Source organism: Mesoplodon bidens (assembly GCF_964165515.1).
Source record: "Mesoplodon bidens genome assembly, chromosome: 9".
Lineage (NCBI taxonomy): Eukaryota > Metazoa > Chordata > Mammalia > Artiodactyla > Ziphiidae > Mesoplodon > Mesoplodon bidens.
In genome coordinates this window covers 5,285,778-5,306,925 of record NC_138166.1, presented here as the reverse complement: position 1 = coordinate 5,306,925, position 21,148 = coordinate 5,285,778, and the positions used below count along the sequence as shown (strand labels likewise).

General features: G+C 35.1%; 1 protein-coding gene across 2 annotated transcripts in view; it reads right to left on the bottom strand.

The window, feature by feature from the left end:
- SEMA3C (semaphorin 3C) overlaps nt 1–21,148 on the bottom strand; it is a 184,911-nt gene that overhangs the window by 13,343 nt on the left and 150,420 nt on the right. Inside the window, exons 13-16 of one of the 2 annotated variants that reach the window (XM_081244798.1) lie at nt 11,643–11,731; nt 8,596–8,637; nt 5,137–5,294; nt 4,527–4,604 (exon numbers count right to left, since the gene is read on the bottom strand). In XM_081244798.1, coding sequence (XP_081100924.1) covers nt 4,527–4,604; nt 5,137–5,294; nt 8,596–8,637; nt 11,643–11,731 — 367 coding nt within the window. The remainder of the gene's footprint in view (nt 1–4,526; nt 4,605–5,136; nt 5,295–8,595; nt 8,638–11,642; nt 11,732–21,148) is intronic. The other variant, XM_081244799.1, reaches the window with a different exon arrangement.

Here is a 21,148-nt window from a genome sequence, read left to right as displayed (position 1 = left end):
TATTTTATCTGATATGAGTATTTCTATTCCAGCTTTCTTTTGATTTCCATTTTCATGGAATATCTTTTTCCATCTTTCACTTTCAGTCTGTATATGTCCCTAGGTCTGAAGTGGGTCTCTTGTAGACAGCATATATATAGGTCATGTTTTTGTATCCTTTCAGCCAGTCTGTGTCTTTTGGTTGGGTCATTTAATCCATTTACATTCAAGGTTATTATCGATACGTATGTTCCTATGACCATTTTCTTAATTGTTTTGGGTTTGTTTTTGTGGATCTTTTTCTTCTCTTGGGTTTCCTGCTTAGAGAAGTTTCTTTAGCATTTGTTGTACAGCTGGTTTGGTGGTGCTGAATTCTCTTAGCTTTTGCTTTTCTGAAAAGCTTTTCACTTCTCTATCGAATCTGAAGGAGATCCTTGCTGGGTAGAGTAATCTTGGTTGTAGGTTTTTCTTTCATCACTTTAAGTATATCCTGTCACTCCCTTCTGGCCTGCAGAGTCTCCACTGAAAAATGAGCTGATAACCTTATGGGGATTCCTTTGTATGTTGTTTTTTGTTTTTTCCTTTCTGCTTTGAATATTTTTTCTTTGAATTTAATTTTTGTTAGTTTGATTAATATGTGTGTTGGTGTGTTTTTCCTAGGGTTTATCCTGTATGGGAGTCTCTGTGCTTCCTGGACTTGGATGACTATTACCTTTCCCATGTTAGGGGAGTTTTCAACTATAATCTCCTCAAATATTTTCTCAGACCCTTTCTTTTTCTTTTCTTCTTCCGGGACCCCTATAATTAGAATGTCGGTGTGTTTAGTGTTGTCTTGGAGGTCTCTGAGATTGTCTTCAATTCTTTTCATTCTTTTTTCTTTATTTTGCACCTTAGAAGTTATTTCCACCATTTTGTCTTTCAGCTCACTTATTCGTTCTTCTGCCTCAGTTATTCTATTATTGATTCCTTCTAGTGCATTTTTCAATTCAGTTATTGTGCTGTTCATCGCTGTTTGTTTGTTCTTTAGTTCTTCTAGATTTTTGTTAAACATTGCTTGTATTTTCTCAATCCGTGCCTCCATTCTATTTCTGAGAGTCGGGATCATCCTTACTATCCTTACTCTGAATTCTTTTTCAGGTAGATTGCCTATTTCCTTTTCATTTATTTGGTCTTGTAGGTTTTTACCTTGCTCCTTCATTTGTGACATATTTTTGTGACTTTTTTTTTTTTTTTTTATGAGTGGGATTGTGTTCCTGTCTTACTGGTTGTTTGGCCTGAGGCTTCCAACACTGGAGTTTGTAGGCTACTGGGTAGAGCTGGGTCTTGGTGCTGAGACAAGGAACTCTGTGAGACCTCACTCTGATGATTATTCCCTGGGGTCTGAGGTTCTCTGTTAGTCCAGTTGTTCGGACTCAGAGCTCCCACTGCAGGAGCTTTGGCCCAACCCTGGGTTTGTGAACCAAGATCCTGCAAGCTGCCTGGGGCAGCAAAAATAATAATAATAATAATAATAATAATAATAATAATAATAATAATAATAATAATAGAAAAGTAAAAAATAAAATTAGACTAGGAAACAAACAGATATGTTAGGAAGAATATAAAAGTCAAAATATAGATGAATCAACAACTGGAAGGTACATTAGTACCACAATAGTAAAAAAGAGGAGGAGGGAAAAGAAAAAAAAGGTGGGGGGAGGCCTTGGCTGTGAAAGGCAGGGCCTAAGCAAGGGTGAGGTTTGGGCGGTGGGTGGGGTCAATGCTCAGAACCCACAGGGCTGGAAAAGGCCCTGGGGGCTGTGGGGGTGTGTGGTTTAGGCTCAATGGAACAGAAGGGGCCCAGGTGTGCCCCCCACCCCTGTTCTCAGAGGGCGGGGGACCTCACCTGGGATCCCAGCAGGCTTCTTGGGCATGAGTGGGTGGGGAAATGCTGACCTCTCCTCTCCTGCTCCTCTGGTCTGGGAGGGCCCCTCCCGCCTGTCTCTCCTGATCTCCCTGTCTTCCCTCCTATGCCGCCAAGGACCTACATGTCCTGGAGGGGGTTTTGGAGGGCAGGGGATCATCCTGAGAGCTCAGCAGGCTCCCTGGGCCCAAGTGGACAGGGCACTCCTCCTCTGCTCCTCTCCTGCTCCTCCTGGAGGGCTCCTTCCGCCTGCCTCTCCTGATCTCCCTGCCCTCAGGGGCGCAGATCCTGCCTGGCTTCCACTTCTCCTCCTCCCCTCAGTCCCCCTACATCCTGCTGGTTCACTTTGGGGTTCCTCCCGTCTCCTTCAGCATCAGAGTCCCCCACCAGTGGCCAGCAGGTGCCCTAGTTGTGGGGAGACACTAACTCTGCATCTTCCCACATGGCCATCTTGACTCCGCCTCCTCTTTATACATTTTGGATAATAACCCCTTATAGGACATATGTTTTGCAAATATTTTCTCCCATTCAGAAAGTTGCCTTTTCATTTTGTTGATGGATTTCTTCACTGTGCAGAAGCATTTTAGTTTGATATAGTCCCACTTGTTTATTCTTGCTTTCGTTACTTTTGCTTTTGGAGTCAGATCCAAAAACTAATCACCAAGACATATCAAGGAGCTTACTGCCTACATTTTCTTTCAGGAGTTTTGTGGTTTCACATCTTATGTTCAAGTCTTCAGTTCATTTTGAGTAAATATTTGGGTGTGGTGTACGAGAGTAGTCTAATTTTATTCTTTTGCATGTGGCTGTCCAGTTTTCTCAATACTATTTATTGAAGAGCCTGTCTATTCCATATTGTATATTTTTGGCTCCTTGGTTGTAAATTAATTGAACATATATGCCTGGGTTTGTATCTGGGCTCTCTCATCTCTTCCATTGATGTATGTGCCTGTTTTTATGCCAATGCCATACTGTTCTGATTACTCTAGCTTTGTAGTATAGTCTGAAGTCAGGGAACATGATTCAACCAGCTTCTTCTTCTTTCTCAAGATTCCTGTGGATATTCAGGGTCTTTTGTGGTTCCATACAAATTTTAGGATTGCACGTTCTATTTCTGTGAAAAATGTCATTGGAATTTTGATAGGGGTTACCTTGAATCTGTAGACTTTGAAATTATCCAGGCCACTTTTCCCTACTCCAGATTCATATTTCTAGCTGCCTACACAACATCTCCATTTGAACATCTCATAGGCAGCATTAACTTAACATTATCTTTCTCCCCACAAACCTGCTCTTTCCACAGTCTTCTCTTTCTCAGGAAATGACATGTACATACTTCCAATGCTCAGTTCTGAAAACTTACTTATTTTTGAGTCCTCCATTTCTCTAACATACCTACATGTAATATGTCAGCAGATTCTGTGAACCCTATCCAGAATCAGACCACTTTTGGCTACCTCCACTTCTATCATCCCTTTGCAAGCCAACATTGTATCTCACTTGGATCATTAGTTAGTAGCCTGTCTTACAGCTTCTATTTCTTCTTTCCCACATCTTCTTCCCATCCCAAGACCTCAATCACAGCCAAACCCAACCAGACTATCTTTTTAAACCAAAAGTCAAATAATATCACTCCTGAGCTCAAAAACTCTCAGCAGTTTTCCATTTAACTCTAAATAAAGGCCCTTCAATGATTTACTAAGTCCTATGTCATCTGGCCTTCTGATCCCTTTTCTTCCTACACTTTTTTTTCTCATTCCAGTATTGTCCCATTAGTCTTGGTGTTGTTTTTTGGACAATCCTGGCACACCTAAGCTTTAAGGATTTCTGGTCCCTCTCTCTGAAATGCTGTTCTCCCAAATAATGGTGGTATCACCTCATGGTATCATTCCTCATCACATTCAAGCCTTTGTTCAAGTATACCTTCAGTAAGGCCTCCCCTGACCACCCATTTAACAATGCAGTCCCCTGCTTCCACATGCCCTATCTCCTTTCCCTGCTCTTTTAAAAGTCATAGGCCTTATCATTATTTGGTATACTGGAGGGTTTCTTTCTTTATTTGTTAATTGTCTGTATTCCCCCTCTAGAACTTATTATCCCTCAAGGCAGAGATTTTTGTCCTTTTGTTGCTATTTTTTTTTTTCACGTTATATGCCTAGCTCTAGAATACTGCCTGGCAAATAATTGTCTCATGATACAAATTTATTGAAGTAATAGATAGAAGGATCAGAATAATCTTGATATGAAGAAGTACTAGGGTTGTTTTAATATGTCAAGTCCTTAAAGGCTTATATCTTTAACAGAGAATAAAGGAGCTATAAAACACCATCACCCCAGTGATTTTACTTGAAATATCACTGGTGCTCAAGGCTGGTCCTATTTGCTCTCTCCTGATGACCTGTGTTTTATAGGTTTTCCTCCTGTCACCCATCATGACCCATATCAAATTTTGATTGAAAATAGCTGTGACCTTGGTTAAACCTAAATTCTGCTTATTCTTTGTTTTATAATTTCACTACTGGTGTTTTCTTCCAACTTGGTGCAAGTTGGTTCAGAGTTTCCTGCCTAAGTCTTCTCTTGGCTAAAAGGCACTATGCTTCAGACTGCCTTAACCTCTTAATCTAACCAGCAATCATGCACTCACCATTCTAAGGGGTAAAGCATGGTCATCAAGGTTTTGAAAGTGTTCATGGTACCCATTCTGGAGCGATGCTCCTGTTGCCTGAAGTAGGACAAGCATTTGATTACAGGGGAATTAAGCGGCCAGGGAAGTCCTAGGAGAGTTAGATTTAAGGATATCTGAAGCATATAAAACAAAAAAGATAAAAATTAGGTAATGTGAAAGTTAAATGCTGCTTGAAATATTTGAGGTGGGGATTGTGTTGCAGAGGAACGTTAAAAGGAGAAAGGAATTTTTCCAAAGTACTGCATTCTAATATGTCTGTGAGAATCTCAAGTTATAAAGCAGGGCCATTTTCTGCTTTGTTGTTGCTGTGTTTTTTAATATGTTAATCCCAAACTCCTAATTTATCTCCTCCCAACCCCCACCCCTCTGTCTCCCTTGGTAACCATAAGTTTGTTTTCTATGAATGGCCATTTTCTTTATTCAAAGACTACATATGGTGCTAAACTTAGCTACTACTTTTAGTATCATTTTATGGAGTACTGCAATAGAACTGATTTTAATAACGTGGAGCATTGCTTAATTGTCTGATGATATCAATTTTGATTTTCAGCTGAATATTAATACTTACCGTTTCCCGGTTGGATAGAACCTAGAGCAAGCATGGCCATCCCAGGCGCAGTAAGGGTCTCTTGCCAGGCAGCAGTCAGCACAGGCTGTACCGTAGATGTGGCAGCGATGCAGAGACACTTGGGAAAGTCCTTCATTGGAGCTCACATACAACTGTTGCTATTAGAAGAATGATGGTGATTTATTTCAGATGTGGAAGTTAAAAGTGGACTTTCAGCAGGAACACAATATAATATATGCCCACAAACCCTTGGATTCATTTTGAAATAGACTAAAAACAAGAAGCAAAGTACAGAAGGGTATAAAGCCAAAATAAATAGAATTTTCCTACGTTAATATGCTTATAACATTACCACTTTCCTGTTTAAAAAAAAAGTTCAGAGCACCATGTAGAATGGTAATGTATTTTAGACATTGGGATTCATTGTTCTCTCAGATTTGAGCTAATGTATTACAGATTTAAATTTTGATGTTTGCCTTTTTTCTTTGAATGCTGTCTCTTGGCAAAGCACAAGGCAGCTTTCTTATTCTTCAAGTCTGGCAAACCATCACCTTGTAAATTTGAAAAAGTAGAGTCTAAAATAAAGGGCACTTTTATGTTTAGAAAAAATAGATGGTAAGTATTAGATAAAATTATTTTTAAAATTTCACATGCCTTTGAAAGTGACATTACTGAGAGCAATTTTAAAATTATTTAGGAGATGGTAAGTATTTATATTTAGACATGTTTTAAACTTTCTGTATGATCCCAAGACCTTCAGCAGCCTGAGTCATAAATAAAGGTTTCATCCTCCTTCATTTGTACAGTGTCAAGAGCTTATTATGATATTTCTCCAAGTCTTTTAGCTGTGCATAAAGCAGTTCTCAGGAGTTGAAGGGATGTTTCTAATCCACAGTCCTTATTTTACAAAGGACTGATAATATGTAATTCAAGTTAACATAGAATTTCTAAGCTGGAACTTGAATACATGCACATGTGCACACATGTGTGTGTATGTGTGTGTGTCTGTATGTATATGTGTATATAAATTTAGAAATTATATATAAATTTAAAAATTATATGTAGATTTAAAATTAAATCAGTGAGGGCACCATTGGTCTATCAGGTTCTGGAGGCACATATCTGAGATTCAGATCCCAGCTACCACAAATTTGCTGGTTAACTTTTCTGAATCTCAGCTTCCTCTTTGGTAAGACTGGGACAATATAGCACTTACTCCACAGATTTTATGTAAGAACTAAATACAAGGGCTAACTCGACATAAAATGCTTAGAATAATTTCTGGCACCTAAGCGCTTAATGAATATTAAGCAATAGTATTAGTAAACTACCAATGAACGAGCTAGCAATTTACACATTTTCAATTCTAATTAATCATTTGAATCACATCTCAGCCTAGCACATCTAATATAAAATAATTATTTTATTCAGATCGATGAATTTTTCAGAAAATAGGCTGAAAATTACTGATCCCCGTTTGAGACATTCAAGCTATAAGAAAACAACTGCATGTTTTGATGATAATCATTTCTCTAGAAATATTTGAAATAAATGTTCATTGAGTACATTAACAAATAATATAGTTAATGCATCAACTTCATTAAAATATTTCAAGGAAATTTGTTTATTTGAGGAAAGGATACAGGTAATTCCATTCTAGAAATTATCTTTTTTATTAATCTGTTTTCTGCTATATGGAATGCAAGGATAAATTAGAGAATAAAGGAGCATAAAATGAAAAGTAAAATTTTTAGTTTGAGCATTAGAGAAGGTACTAAATTCGTGGAATTTAAATATATATAAAATACCATTGGCAATTTGTAGTTCTTTCACACTGAAAAAATAACGCAATACATAGTTGTGTAAATGAATTCTCCCCCAAATCAAACAATTACCTTGCCCTGAATCTAATTGCTTTAATTAAATATTTTAAATTATCTACAATATAAGATGTTGAAACAAATTTAATACTCAGTCTTTCCAGTGTATGTTTATGCTGTACACTGCAATTTAATGGAATGGATTGTGTATTACAAGTTCACCAGTTGAATTATGAGCTGAAACCTATAATTGTATACTGTACTACTATGTCACACAAATGGCTTCGTGTCCATTTTGAATCTTGCTCTGATACTTTCTCCTTCCATTAAACTACTATAAACAAAGGGATTCCATGCTGACTTCAAAGACAATTCTGACTTGGGATCAGCTCCCTAGGACATTGGGGACAATGACAAATGGCTTCTTGTTACTTGGGAAAATGTTTGTTATGCACCATACAAACATTTTTACAGATGAGATCTTTAGCTCCCTTGTACCCTATTTATTTTTCTTCATAAAATTTAGTCAAGTGAAGAGAGTACAAGACTAACTGTGGAATACTTCTTTATCTGTAACAGACCAAATATGGTGAAGAACACTAAAGTTATATCATCAGTTATGCCAACACATAAAACCTTTATTCCATATTCCAAGAAAAATAAGTCTTAGGCTCTTACAAACAACAGTTACCAAAGACTCACTTTATTTTAGGCAATTTATATAAGTTAACTCATTTGTGAGAAAGCATTACCTTACAGAGGCAGAAACTTAGGTCAGTGAAGTAAAATAATTTGTTTATAATTTAAGGTCACGTTGGGGTTCAAATGCATGTCAGTCCCATTCTGAAGCCTACCCCATTTTTTACTATACTGCTCTGCCCCTTAGAACTTTTGTTTTAGAGATAGCAACTTTGGGGTCTGGAGAGGTGCATGTTTTGCACATGTAGAGATTGGACTTGGGCTTTTCCTCTCCATGATCATTGTGTATTTGCGTGTGAAGGCACAAATTAGAAGATCAAACATTTCTGATAATCATAGTAAAACATTTATTCCCCAGATCCTGAACCCTGATATGGCTTAGATTTGAGACATTCAGATTTTTTAAATGACCTATAAAATAAATCCTATAATAAAGTAAACCCTATAAAATAGCACTTCCTTAGAAATAAGCATAAAAGAATGTACTGCATATTTCAAACATGTGACAGCACAGGAACTCAAAAGAGGATTGATTACTCATTCCAAGTCCCTGAGAAGGTTCGTGATGCTACAGTAGCCCAAACATTATGCTAAATTCTTCCTTCAGAAAGATTATCTTTATTTTGGTTGGCTTCATACACTGTAATATTTGAGAATAGAGGATATACAAATGTTGGAATATCTTGCTGCATATATATATATATATATATATATATATATATATATATATTCTACTCTGATGAACTTCTGTACAAAAATAAGCCTATTTTGTCTTCCACTAAAGCTAAATTCCATATCAAAATTAAGTGTGTGGTATACTATGAACAGTATTAATTATTTTGCTAATAGTAAAATTAAATTTTCAGAAATTATAAAATACATTCTTCTACAACAGTAAAATTTTTACATACAAAGAAAATAAAAATTGGGTTGTTTTTACCTTTTTGGATGAAATTTTCATTGTTGTTATTGGAGCATGATTCTAAAAAAAATAGAAAGACATTGTTAGTTGCTCAAATAATCCTTAAAACAGATTTTACATTCAAAAACTGTTCTCGTTTCTGTTAAAATTCAAGAAATCATCATTTCTCTCTATATGCACATATAGTTTCAAAGTTTAGCAGTAATTGTCTATAAAGTACATTTCCTCTGTTTGGAATAAGGACAGATTTGTTACACAAATATATGCCTAAACTAAAAAAAGTGGCAATTATAACACATCTATCAATATAGTCATTAGAGAAAAATGAAAATTTGAGAAATTTCAGAGAATTGAAAAAACTGTATCTTGGAATATTGAACACAATGCATAACTCAGGATTGGATCTGGGTACTTGGGGTGGGGGGCTGTGGAATGGTACCCCTCGTCAACACAGCACTTTGCATAAGACACTATTGTTCACCTGCCAAATGTTGCTATGCCAAGAAGTATTTGCCTGAGCCACACTTATTCTCTTTGTTGAATACAAATAAATATTGTTAGGTAAGGTCCTCTTTTGATAAATGTGAATTAGTGAAAGTACCTAGGAGTTATCTGAAATAGTCATCCTTTCTGAAAGTTCCTCTATTCTTAACTTTACTTCTTAAACATTATTAGTTCCTTTTAAAGATTAAAAATTAGACTCCTGATAACCTGATAAAGATGTGTGAAGTTTTATTTGAATAAGTCAAGTGGCAACACGCTCTCAAAGTCAACTGTGCCCATAATTATTTCACTTTCTGGAGTTGTGTGTTCCTACAAACATTTTAAAGAGAAAATGGTGATATGTTTAAATACTCAGTTGCAACAGATCATGACATTCATTCAGAAATACACATACATACAAAACAAGTTTTGCAATTTATATCCACCTAGGCAACTACTAATAGTTGTACATCCAATTCAAATTAAGATTAGGGAAGTTAGACATATTTTCAGAAAATATTCTGAAAAGAGGATTAATAAACATATTATCGTTCTGCGCTCTTTGAAAACAAAGTGCCTGGTTTTAACATTGAGTTTCCTGCATATATCAGTGTAACACTTAGCTAAGGAATTTATTTCAGTTTAAATGTATTATTTCCTCAAGTGCCCATCACAGTATATCATACACACCCAATTATTTTCACCTCACCTCAGAAAATGTGACACAAACACCATGCTGAAGACAGTAAGCCTATTTGGTAACTGTTTCTCTCAATTTAGCCATATCAATCACCGCACACGCATCCAGAAGGAAGCTCAAACTTCTTTAGTCTCTCTTGGGCTGATGTCCCCCAACATGCATTTTGACTGACTCCATTTTCCCACTGAGAGTTTATTCTTTATGATATAACACCAGCATAACTCATATAACAGACCATAAGTAGTTAGCACATGATCAGAATAACTCACATTTCTAAGACCTTTCCATAGAACGTATGTAAAACTCACTTAATTAATGTTTCTTTATTATCAAACTCACTTAATTAATGTTTGTGTCAAACTCAATTAATGTTTCCTTATTATCAAAAAAAGATATTTCAGAATTAAAAATGAAGTGCTGCAATACGGCCTTTTTGGTTATTTTCAAGAAAACTATTGAATAAGGTACTTTATATTATTTTGGCCATCCAAGTTGTCCCTATTGAATTGAATGAGAAGAAATATATATTATATATATTATATGTAAAATGCAGTTTTGGTTAATCCAATGAAACAATCAATTTCTTTACAAAGCAAGGCATAGAAAAGGCACTTGAATGCACATAGTTAATATTTTATGAGCATAATTTTAATGCACTAACCACAAGGAACCTTATGCCAAAGTTAGTCTAGCACTAAACATTGTAACTTTAATAACATATTGGGAAATTGCCAGAATTCCTCAGTGTCTGTATTTGATTTGATTTTTAAAATAGTTCTTCATATTTAAAATGTATTAGTAAAATCTAATATCATTGTATCTTGATCACTTATGTGCTTATAAATCCAATATTTTTAGTGACTGGGGGAGTATATATTAAGTTAATACATTCTGAGTCCACTCAACAAAGCAAGACAACTTACTGGACTAGCAATAGTCTGCTCCCAGGGGCTTTGAAGTGCTATTTTTACTCCAGTATAGGCTGACTCTGGTCTTTTGGTGTCCGTGGCCATTGTTTCTTAATTGGTTTAGTTGGAAATAGAAGTTTGCAGTAGGATTGATTCCATACCAAAGTTTCTTTGAAATCCTCTGGCTGTGCTTTACCCATCTTTCCAAATCAGGTAAGAGGGACAACTTAAACTGCAATGACCTATACTTTAAGGAGAGAAGGGTTTGCAGGACATAATGTACCAGCTCTCCAGGCTCACAGACACATAAAGAATTGGCACTCTGCCCTCAGTAGGTTACATCTTACAGAACTGAATTTTCCTCTATGTGCCTGTTTTTTGTTGTGTTTTCTTTTTCTTTTTTCTTTTTATCCCAAGTTCAAGGACAAAGAGAGTAATATAATGCAAACTCAATTTCAGACAGAACATGAAGTTTTAAGAGACAACATTTGTTTTATTTAACTAGAGTGACATTTGAGTTGAAAGCAATAAAACAAGAGAAAACAGAGCAGTTTTTCTTGAAGTTCCTGGCTAAAAAAATATGAGAAAGTTTATCTAACAATCAATAATGTGGAAGAATTTGGGTCTCGGTGGCTTGTGAAGCAAATGATAAAAGCCCTTTCATGGCAAATCTTCTAGACCTTGACCACAAGAACTCATTTTTAAAAAATAATGATGACCAAAATTCTTCAAGTTGGGATGATAGCTAAAAAACTAATTCTTTTATGCTAAGATAACTTAAAATGTAAAAAATTACTTCAGAAAAATATTTGTTCTTTATTTCTAATTTTATCTCGTGTTTCCTACCCTAAAATTTTATAACATTCATTTATTTGATCTTTTATCAAATTTTTTTTCCCTTCACAAGTGGTTGTAAGATTAAAGAATTGCACTTATCATGCGGATGCTGAGGCTAATAGAATAGATGTTCAAACCTTAAAGACTTCCAACTCCTCCAGAATGAGCTCACCACTGGCAGAGCTGTTAGAAGGAAGAACAACAACCTTCTGCACAGTACCTCGATCTAAATCAGAGAAAGAAACAATGAGATGTAGGAAACAAAGATATTTAGACATAAGACTACTACTGGCTTAGAATTTAGAATATTGTTTATGTAATTACTTTGTCATCAAAAAAGAGATTATATACATTGAGCTATTACCATTTGCAATATTCTGATTTCATTATACATCTCATGTGTTTAAATTGAGATTATGTAAAATTCAAAAGGAATTAACAGGAACACCTTATGTTTTGCACATATTTGGTATAGTCATAATTATGAGAGAAGAAAGGAATGTCCAAACGTCTTATGAAGTCCAAAGTTCTGTTTCTGAACCAAGTGTGTATTCTTGAAATAGTAATACATAACTTTAAGTTTGGCCCTTAATAATATTACTCCTCCTAACCAACATTATAAAGTGACACTCTCATATTTTTGTTAAAATTGACACATAATGATTTATCAGAGAAAAAATTACTATGAATGAGTTTTTATAATAATTTTATTATAAATCACTAGTACTAGAAATTGACATTTGATCTGTAGCAGTGAGAGATTTTAGACATGGTAAAATGTTTCACTCACAATTCAAAATAATTTTCAAAGCAGAAACATAACTATGGCTTTATTTCAGATGTGGACACCTATTCATAGAATAATTCTATGATTTTCACAATTATCTTTATCAGTTGGGAATGTTTCTTTGGGTATTTTTAAAATATAGTGAAATTTTCAAAGTTAGATGGGTCAAATAAACTTAAGCAAATAAAAAACATACTTGTATTTCTCAATTACATATTGCCAAAAACAGAGACGCCCAAATAAATGTACTATATACAGAAAATGTTACTTATGTCAAGATTTTTAATTAAGATTGTTTCATATGTAACATAAGCATTTTCTAAACGTATAATTATGCCACTCTACCAATCACTTAAATTTTAGGTTTAAAAGAAACTAGTTGAAATTTAGCAATGTGGGGTTAAAGCAAATTTGTGAGTGATCTGAGAAAGTAAAAATATATTTTCTCACCAAAATATGTTTCCATTAAAATAATTAATGAGCTGCTTCATGAATATCAAGTCATCACTCTGTTAAAGTATGAACATATAACTGTGAATTTATAATTTGGACAGGTACATTATCATCAACAGATACTAAAACATTTTCTAATTCTGTTGAGAAATGTCACTAAGAAGAGGTAACTTGAACTGAGCTGTACGGACTTTACAACTAGGAATCATTTAGTGATGAATACTAATACCACAAATCTCAAATCTCACATCTCAAGCTGGGCGATCACCCAGGCAAGCATTACTCTAACATATAATATCCTATTTATTGTTTATAGTTTCTATTTTATGAACCTAACTGGAAGATAAAATAATTCTTAAGAAAAAATAAACTCTACTTTAAAATTTTACCAACTAACAAACTAAAAAATTAAAACCTACTAAATAATAATAATAATAATCTTTACAGAAAAACAACAGAGATTTTGCCAGAACAAGCCTTGAATCTTGTGAGATTGCAAAGTTTAAGTACCTGATCTTTGAAGTTTCAAACTACGCTCTGTAATTTAAAATTCTCTTCTTAAGCCATACTCAAAAATAAACAAAAATCCTAAAGATTTGCAGGCTCTAGGTGTAATTAAGAAACTTGGAAGTTTCTCTCTTTCACCGTTCAGCTTCCTAAGAATTAGCTCTGTACTAATCTGTACTATTTTCTTGGAAGATAATTAATGCAGGTATAAATTGGAAGTGAAAAAACATTTGGGGATATGGTGCAGAGACACATGAAAATGGATAAATGTGATTGGAGGTGTTCCCCATTTTCTATTAACAATTCATCACAAAGAACAGTGTAAACTACAGGAATAGAATATACCAAAAACCCTAAAATTAAAGCCTTGACATTATAACAGCTGGGGCAGGATTTGTGTGGTATTGTGTGTGTGTGTGTGTGTGTGTGGTGTGTCTGTGTGAGTGGGTGGGTGAAAGATGAGGGTGTAAAACTATCTTTGTTTTAGGTCATGTTATCATAAAGATCATACTCTTTTTTTAAGTCACAACAGCGTTTTTACGGTTCCCTGCTGAAGCTTGCAAGGATCACTGCCATTCTACATGATAGCAATGACCACTTCTTGAGTAGAGACTGAGCAGAAGCAATGTATAACCATAGCCCCAAATAAAACTGCATGAGAGGAAATCTTGATTATAGGAGTTCCCAAAGATAAAACTATCAACTTTGAAAATAATTTTAAGTATTCTCAAATGAGAGAACTGGCTACTTTTTAAACTAATGTTTTAACTAACTATGAGAACATTATTCTACATAAATCATCATTTCTTCTGAAAAAGCCCACAACAAACATATTTTATTTATGCCATTTATAAAATATTACACAAAGAGCAGCTATAAAAATGGGCTAATATAAAAATGCAAAACTTGGTTTTGACTCATTTGCAATGTAAGATAGAACACCACCTTTATTTATTGTTTGCTTTCCTATTTTAGTCATTTTTTGTTTTGCTGGTAATGATGATTTCCCTTTAAAAAGTAAAAAAAAAAATTAAAAGGTTAAAAAAATATATTTTTCTACCTAGTAAAATGTCAACTTATCTGAAATTCTTACAGAAATATAAGTATATTTAAATATTGGTAATGTTTCTACCTCAAAATAAAGTTTAAATAAAATCATAGAAATGCAAGATCCCCACAGTGAAACAAATATTTATTGGATGCCTACTATGTGCCTGGATCTATGATAAAAATATATCATTTCAAGAATGTAAATATGCATTTTAATTCCTTTACTTTTCCACATTTAGGCTTGAATTGGTACTTTATGAGGTAGCATATCTGCAGAGTTCTTCATTACACTGGTTCAATTTTCATCAGTGTGTCACAAATGAACATATTTGTCCTCATACTACATATTAAAGCTTTTTATACATAAATTAGAAGTCTTTCGAATTTGTGGATTCAATATGAATGGAATAGCTGTAGATCCTTGTGAGAATCATCACTATTAACAGTTGTTAATTCGGATTTTATGAGACCTTGAACTTTTATAATTTGGGGGGTCTTCTTTAAGTAAAATAATACATAAACAGAAAAACAGAGTTGTTTGGACCTTTCCCAAACAGTTACAAATGAGGAATTCTAAAGTTTCTGGTAAGTCCACCTCTGATAATTAGCCTAGTTTTCTAAAAAAAGAAAGTTTCTGTAAAACTGGACAATGGGGCTTCCTTGGTGGCGCAGTGGTTGAGTCTGCCTGCCGATGCAGGGGACACGGGTTCGTGCCCCGGTCTGGGAAGATCCCACATGCGGCAGAGCGGCTGGGCCCGTGAGCCATGGCCGCTGAGCCTGCGCGTCCGGAGCCTGTGCTCCGCAACGGGAGAGGCCACAACATTGAGAGGCCCGCATAATGCAAAAAAAACAAAAACAAAAACAAAAACAAACAAACAAACAAAAACTGGACAATGATACTTTCTTTAAATTGAAGAATCTCTAATTATCTAAAGAAATCTCATCTACAATATCTTATCACTACAATTATATTATCCAAGATCAGTTTTTCACAAGTTAGCAAAAGGCTGGAAAATTCTTCTTTAGTTGAATGCAAATAGCTCTACCTCCCTGTTTATTTTATTCATTGGTCTTTCTTCTACAGCTGCCAAGAATATACAGTACTCAATCTCTTTTTCACATCTCTCCAAGTGTATCTTTATACCCTCCATACTCTGTTTCTCTAGTCTAAGCATGAGCACTCTGTTCAAGTATATATTATTCAAATTCAAAATCAGATATTTTTACCTGCCTTTCTCTGAACACCCTTCAGTTTGGGATTATCCTATTTAAAATGTGGTGCTCAGAATTATACATGACTATGCAGTTGTTTTACCACAATGCAGACATCACTGAGACACAGCAGGAGTTCTAGTTGATCAATGACTTAGGTGATTGGTCAGGATCTCTAGCACTTGGAACCTCATAAACAGAGATCCCAACTGTAGTGTACACATTTACAAGGCTCCACTCTAGATGTCTTTATATTTCTGCTCCTCTTACAGACTGCCAGACTCCCACAATCTCTAGTTCAGATTCTCAAGAGGCAGATTTAATTTGGTCCAATTTAGTCATGATGAAGGCACACTGTAAATTGTTGCTTGGTGGATAGATCAGCTGTCAAGTGCTAATGTGTCATTTCAATTAGTTATGGCACCAGGAAGGAGCCAATATATATGATATCACCCATGGTTGCTGCTTAAATTGGCCCATGTTAATGGGAAAATTTCTCTCAAAATGCAGTCATGATAGACACCTTTGGTTTCTTTGCTAAACATACTCACAAAACCTCAGTTCCATATATAGAAAATACTTTTGAGGTATCCTTGGGATGAATCATACACTACTAAGTAAATAAAAGGACGTGGGTTGTCTTCCACCCATTTTTACCCATTGGTTCAACAAGAAATTACTGAGTACCTTCAGTATGTCAGGCACTATTACCAGTATGAATGCAAAGATAAATGGGCATGGCACTCAAGAGCTCACAGTCTAGAATTTACAGGGGTTTTTTTTATGGTTTTTTGAATAGTGTGTTCCCACTAAATGTTAATCATTGAAAAATATGCATTCCGGAATGTCCATAAAATTCCCAATTACTTATGTCTACATAAAGCCATCTCTGAACCCTTTAGCTTGAAGATGATAATATAGTTATCAAATGTCTTCCTTCTGGCGGTAGTGAGAATGGCATTCCTTGAATATACGCAGCATAAATTCTTTTTGCTTTTGATCTGCAGAATTGGGATATAGCTTATATTTCCTTGGGAAAAGCACCGTGCCTACAATATAGTTACAGTTTGCTTGTGTGCAAATGTAAATAATAATTATAACTTTTGTAATGGATATCTGTTACTAAGGTCTATCTAGAATCACTTCCCCTTTCTTGGTAATAACACCCTGAGACATCTTTTGGAAACAACACCTCTCTCATTCTCAGTCTACATGGTTAAGGAGAGGAGTATCTCTCTTTCAGCCCCAGGGAGATGCCATGACTTAGGACTGTGCAATTAGAACATCTCTTTGCCCCTATGATTCATGCAGGAGTGGGCATAGAAACAAGTCAGGGCCTAGCCCTCTTTGGGAATTAGATAGGTGGGAGCCTCTTTCTTTCTGAGATCAGGACTGTTGAAGACTTGTAAATTTGGAGGTGCTAAAGCCATCCCTGCTACCACATGCACAGACTCCATTTGAGAATAAACAATAAAGAGGAAGGCAGAGCTGAAAGTTGGTAAGATAAATTCCTGAAAACATCCCATTAGTACAAATTCAGCTATATCTGAGGCTGCCTCCTGCATTTCCCAGTTGAACACACACACACAAATTATTATTCTTTAACTAGTTTAAGTAAAGCACATGGTCACTTTCAGTTGAAAGAGTTCTACCTAATAAATCTAAATGAATAATACATGGAAATTGCTTAGTATGATGTCTAGTGCATAGTATACCCTCAATAAGTGCAAATTATTTTTTATTTGTAGCTCGACCACTTACTAAACTTTTGACATTATTGGAGTCACTATTTTTTCTGAACCCCAATTTTCTTATCTATGAGATATACATAATAGGCATGCCTTGAATACATTAAAGCATTGTGACATGAATCAAGCAAGACACATCTTACAAGTGATTTGCATAATGTAAACTGATATACAATGATAGCATAGTAGACTCACCAACCCATATTAGTGCTTTTAATTTTCTTCTACTTCATTGAATCTTTAAAGAAAATTCCCCAGACAAACTTCTTTCCTGTATTATATATTTTATAACATCTAGGTGTTCTTTTTCTTTCTAGTACAACAGATCATAGCAATACTATCCTTAAACCTTATCACTGTCTCCAGATGAGAGAACAGCTTGCATTTATAGCACAGTATAAACAAGTGATCAAACATAACTCATTACCTGCAGGTTATTTGAACAGTTTATGTGTATCTGTCCACTGAGTCTCCTCTAAACTAGTCCTTAGAGGTTTCCCTAGAAACTGCTCTGCCAAGCTGTCTGCTTGCCCCTGGGCTTCTGGTTGCCTGGGGATTTGGGAGAACACTGCCTCCTTAATCAGATTTAGTCAGTCCCTTACCCATGGTTGTTATCCTGTAAAAATATTCCAGTCAGGGTTGGCTTCATGGGTGTTAGACTTGTTCAGTCACACATATTTCTGTGGTCAGAAGGGTTCATATTTAGTTTAATGCTCTGTTATCACCTCCTTGAAATTCTTAATAATTTTAAACAAGAAGCCATGAATTTTCATTTTGTAGAAGGCCCTGCAAATTACGTAGCCAATCTTATTCTAGGTGTTGGTAATTAAAGCTAGCAATTTGTACCAGCTAAGGAGGGACCTCATTCAATTTAGTAAAGACAAACATACAAATTCCAAAGTCATACACTTAACTGTTTCCTCCTTTTTCTCCATCTTCACTATAGTGTCTCTAAATGTCAACCTAAGCAGCCCTATGCATGACTTCAGAGGTTAATTATTGCAGGAAAATCAGTTCTAGTGTTTATTAATTAAAATTAGTATTATCTAAGATAAACTCACTATATTTGTTAAATAACAATACTTTTTTAATTATAGTTTTCTGCACCAATTTGTTTATTAAAATTAAGAAATATAAAGCCAAAAAAGAACTGCAAAAGCTCTGTTTGGCAAATGAAAGCTTTATAGATAATATAGGGAAGAATGAAATGACTAGATACCTTACATTGTTAGTTTCTATAATTAGACCTTACCAATTGGCTGCTTTAGTTCAATGTTAGTTAAAATATATATTCATAATAGATTTCTTTTTCCTGTTAGTTTGTCAAACTGCTGCTACATTCTTTTAATAATATTTTTTAAATTTGAGAATAAAACTGAATCTTAAGTTTATAAAATCTTTATTAGTAGTTTACTGAATACACCTTTAAGAGGTGGTAATTCTATTCATGCATGACCCCCCTTACTATATATATATTTCTAAACTAGGTCATTTAGCACAATTTCTCACACTTAGCAGAGCTTTTCACACTCAATAGGTTATCTAAATGCTGTGATGTTGACACCTGCAGCTTCAGCCCTTGGGCAGTTACAGCCCTAGTTGGTCATCAAAGGCATCTCAAGTATCTCTATTTGAAGGGAGGTCCTTGGAAAGACAGTATCAACAAATGCTATCTATTCAGCCTCTCCCTGAGTGTGATAATGTTAAAAAAGTTTGTAGGGTTGAATAAATTTGGAGAGTACTAGATTAACCTAAGTTAAATAGGTTTCTTTGCTCTTTACTACAGAACCTTTCAGAACTATAAAATACTTTTCCACATTGTGAGGAAAATATAGTATTCAGTGACTTTCAAGTTTATTTGCTGATACCATTAATTTCATTTGACTCCCAAGCACCTACCACCCATGCTCTTTTAGATACCATATTCTATTATACAAATAGTTTCTTAAAGTGTGGTGTTCAGTCCACCTCATTAAAAAAATTAGGGAGTGTCCAAAAAATTTTGATGTTGATTCCCACGTCAGATCACAGTTTTATAATTTTTAAAAGTGCTAATTTTAAATAAGCTTTAGAAAATAAATATATATCTGCTCAAACACTTGAAAATCACAGAAGATGAACATGTACTGAAAAAGCTACTAAATTCATTTAAAAAATCTATTATTTTTTTTCTGCCTAAGTTCAGCTAAAATAACATATTTTCTCTGAATATATAAAATTAATGACTTATTTGGAATGTACTAAAATATTCTGGGTGAGTACCCAAGCAAAATTACAATAAAAAGTTTCAGATACTTTGAAAATCATAGTGTATATGATTTGTATGTAAAAGTGTACATGTATGAAAAAAGTATATATATCTAAAAAGTGTATATACATATACATATGAAATTACGAAAATACCCACTTAATCTCCAAACATTAAAATAATGTTAAACCTAGAGCTGGTATGGATATAAAGAAATAGGTATTTTCATACACTTTTGGTAGAAATGGATTCTGAAAAATCTTTCTGGAGGGCAATATGGCAGTTGGTCATGATGCAGTAACTGATGCTAGAATATCCTTTTTGTAAGAAACAACTATAAAACTGGATGAGTTATATGAGACAATTCTTCCTAGGTGATGGATAACAGACAGTACAAGACTAAAAGAAGAAAAATTCACAACGTGGTCTTCATGATTACCCCACTTTCTGCCTGGGAACAATTTCTCAACAGAGGTGCAGAGAGCAGGTGTCCAAGTAGTGCAGAGAAGTCCCACTGCGATGAGAAGGCAGGTATGAGAATTTAGGGCAGCAGAAGCAAATTAATTATCTGGCACATGGTATCAGAGAAAGGGAGGTGTCCAGAAAACGGGTTCTAGAAGGCCACGTGAAAATCCCCTGTGGGTCTATGGCTAATTCCTGGGCTATAAATTTGCAGGATGACACTCCCAAGGCTTAACAGATTGCAACTCCTATTGTGAGTATGGAACAGACAAATTATGGGTGCGGCAGCTCTGGAGAAGAGCAATCCTGGTTTAAATTGGAGCTCTGGCTCTATTAGAGTAGACAGATTGCATTAATACCTTGTTAAAAATCCTGGCATCCAGCTGACACAGGAAGGCTGATCCTATAAGAGTAAGTGCCACATTCTAGACTTAAGAACTACTTTAGGTCTGGCCTAACACAACTTGTAACCAAGATCTGACATGAGTTACAAGGGAGAGAGTTTGGAGTTTGAGTCCTGCTAAATTAGAATGCTTGAGCACAAGAATTTTAACAGAGAGTAAAGCAAGTCTAAACAAATTCAAGGTGATCAACTAATAATTGCTTGAACCTAAAGGCAAGTTATTATCTAAAATGTTCAGTATCAACAGCAACAAAAATTATTGTATGTGGAGAGAGAGAGAGAGAGAGAGAGAGAGAGAGAGAGAGAGAGAGAGGGAGAGAAGAGGAATGAATGCATAAGTGGTTAGTCTTCGGGAAGAAAAAGAAGTTAAAATTATCCAAGATGTTGAACTTAGCAAGCAGCAACTTTAAAGCAGCTATTATAGTTATTATAACTATGTTCAAAAAATTAAAAGGAAATCAGAAATGAAAAGAAGTTATGGTCTTAATGAATGAACAGACAAGAAAAATTCAGCAAAGAAATAGAAACTATAAAAAGTCAAATGGATATTTTAGAACTAAACTATAATAACTAAGATAAAATATCAATTATTTATTTATTATTATTTTTTTTTTTTGCGGTATGCGGGCCTCTCACTGCTGTGGCCTCTCCCGTTGCAGAGCACAGGCTCCGGACGCACAGGCGCAGCAACCATGGCTCACGGGCCCAGCCACTCCACGGCATGTGGGATCCCCCCGGACCGGGACACGAACCCGTGTCCCCTGCATCAGCAG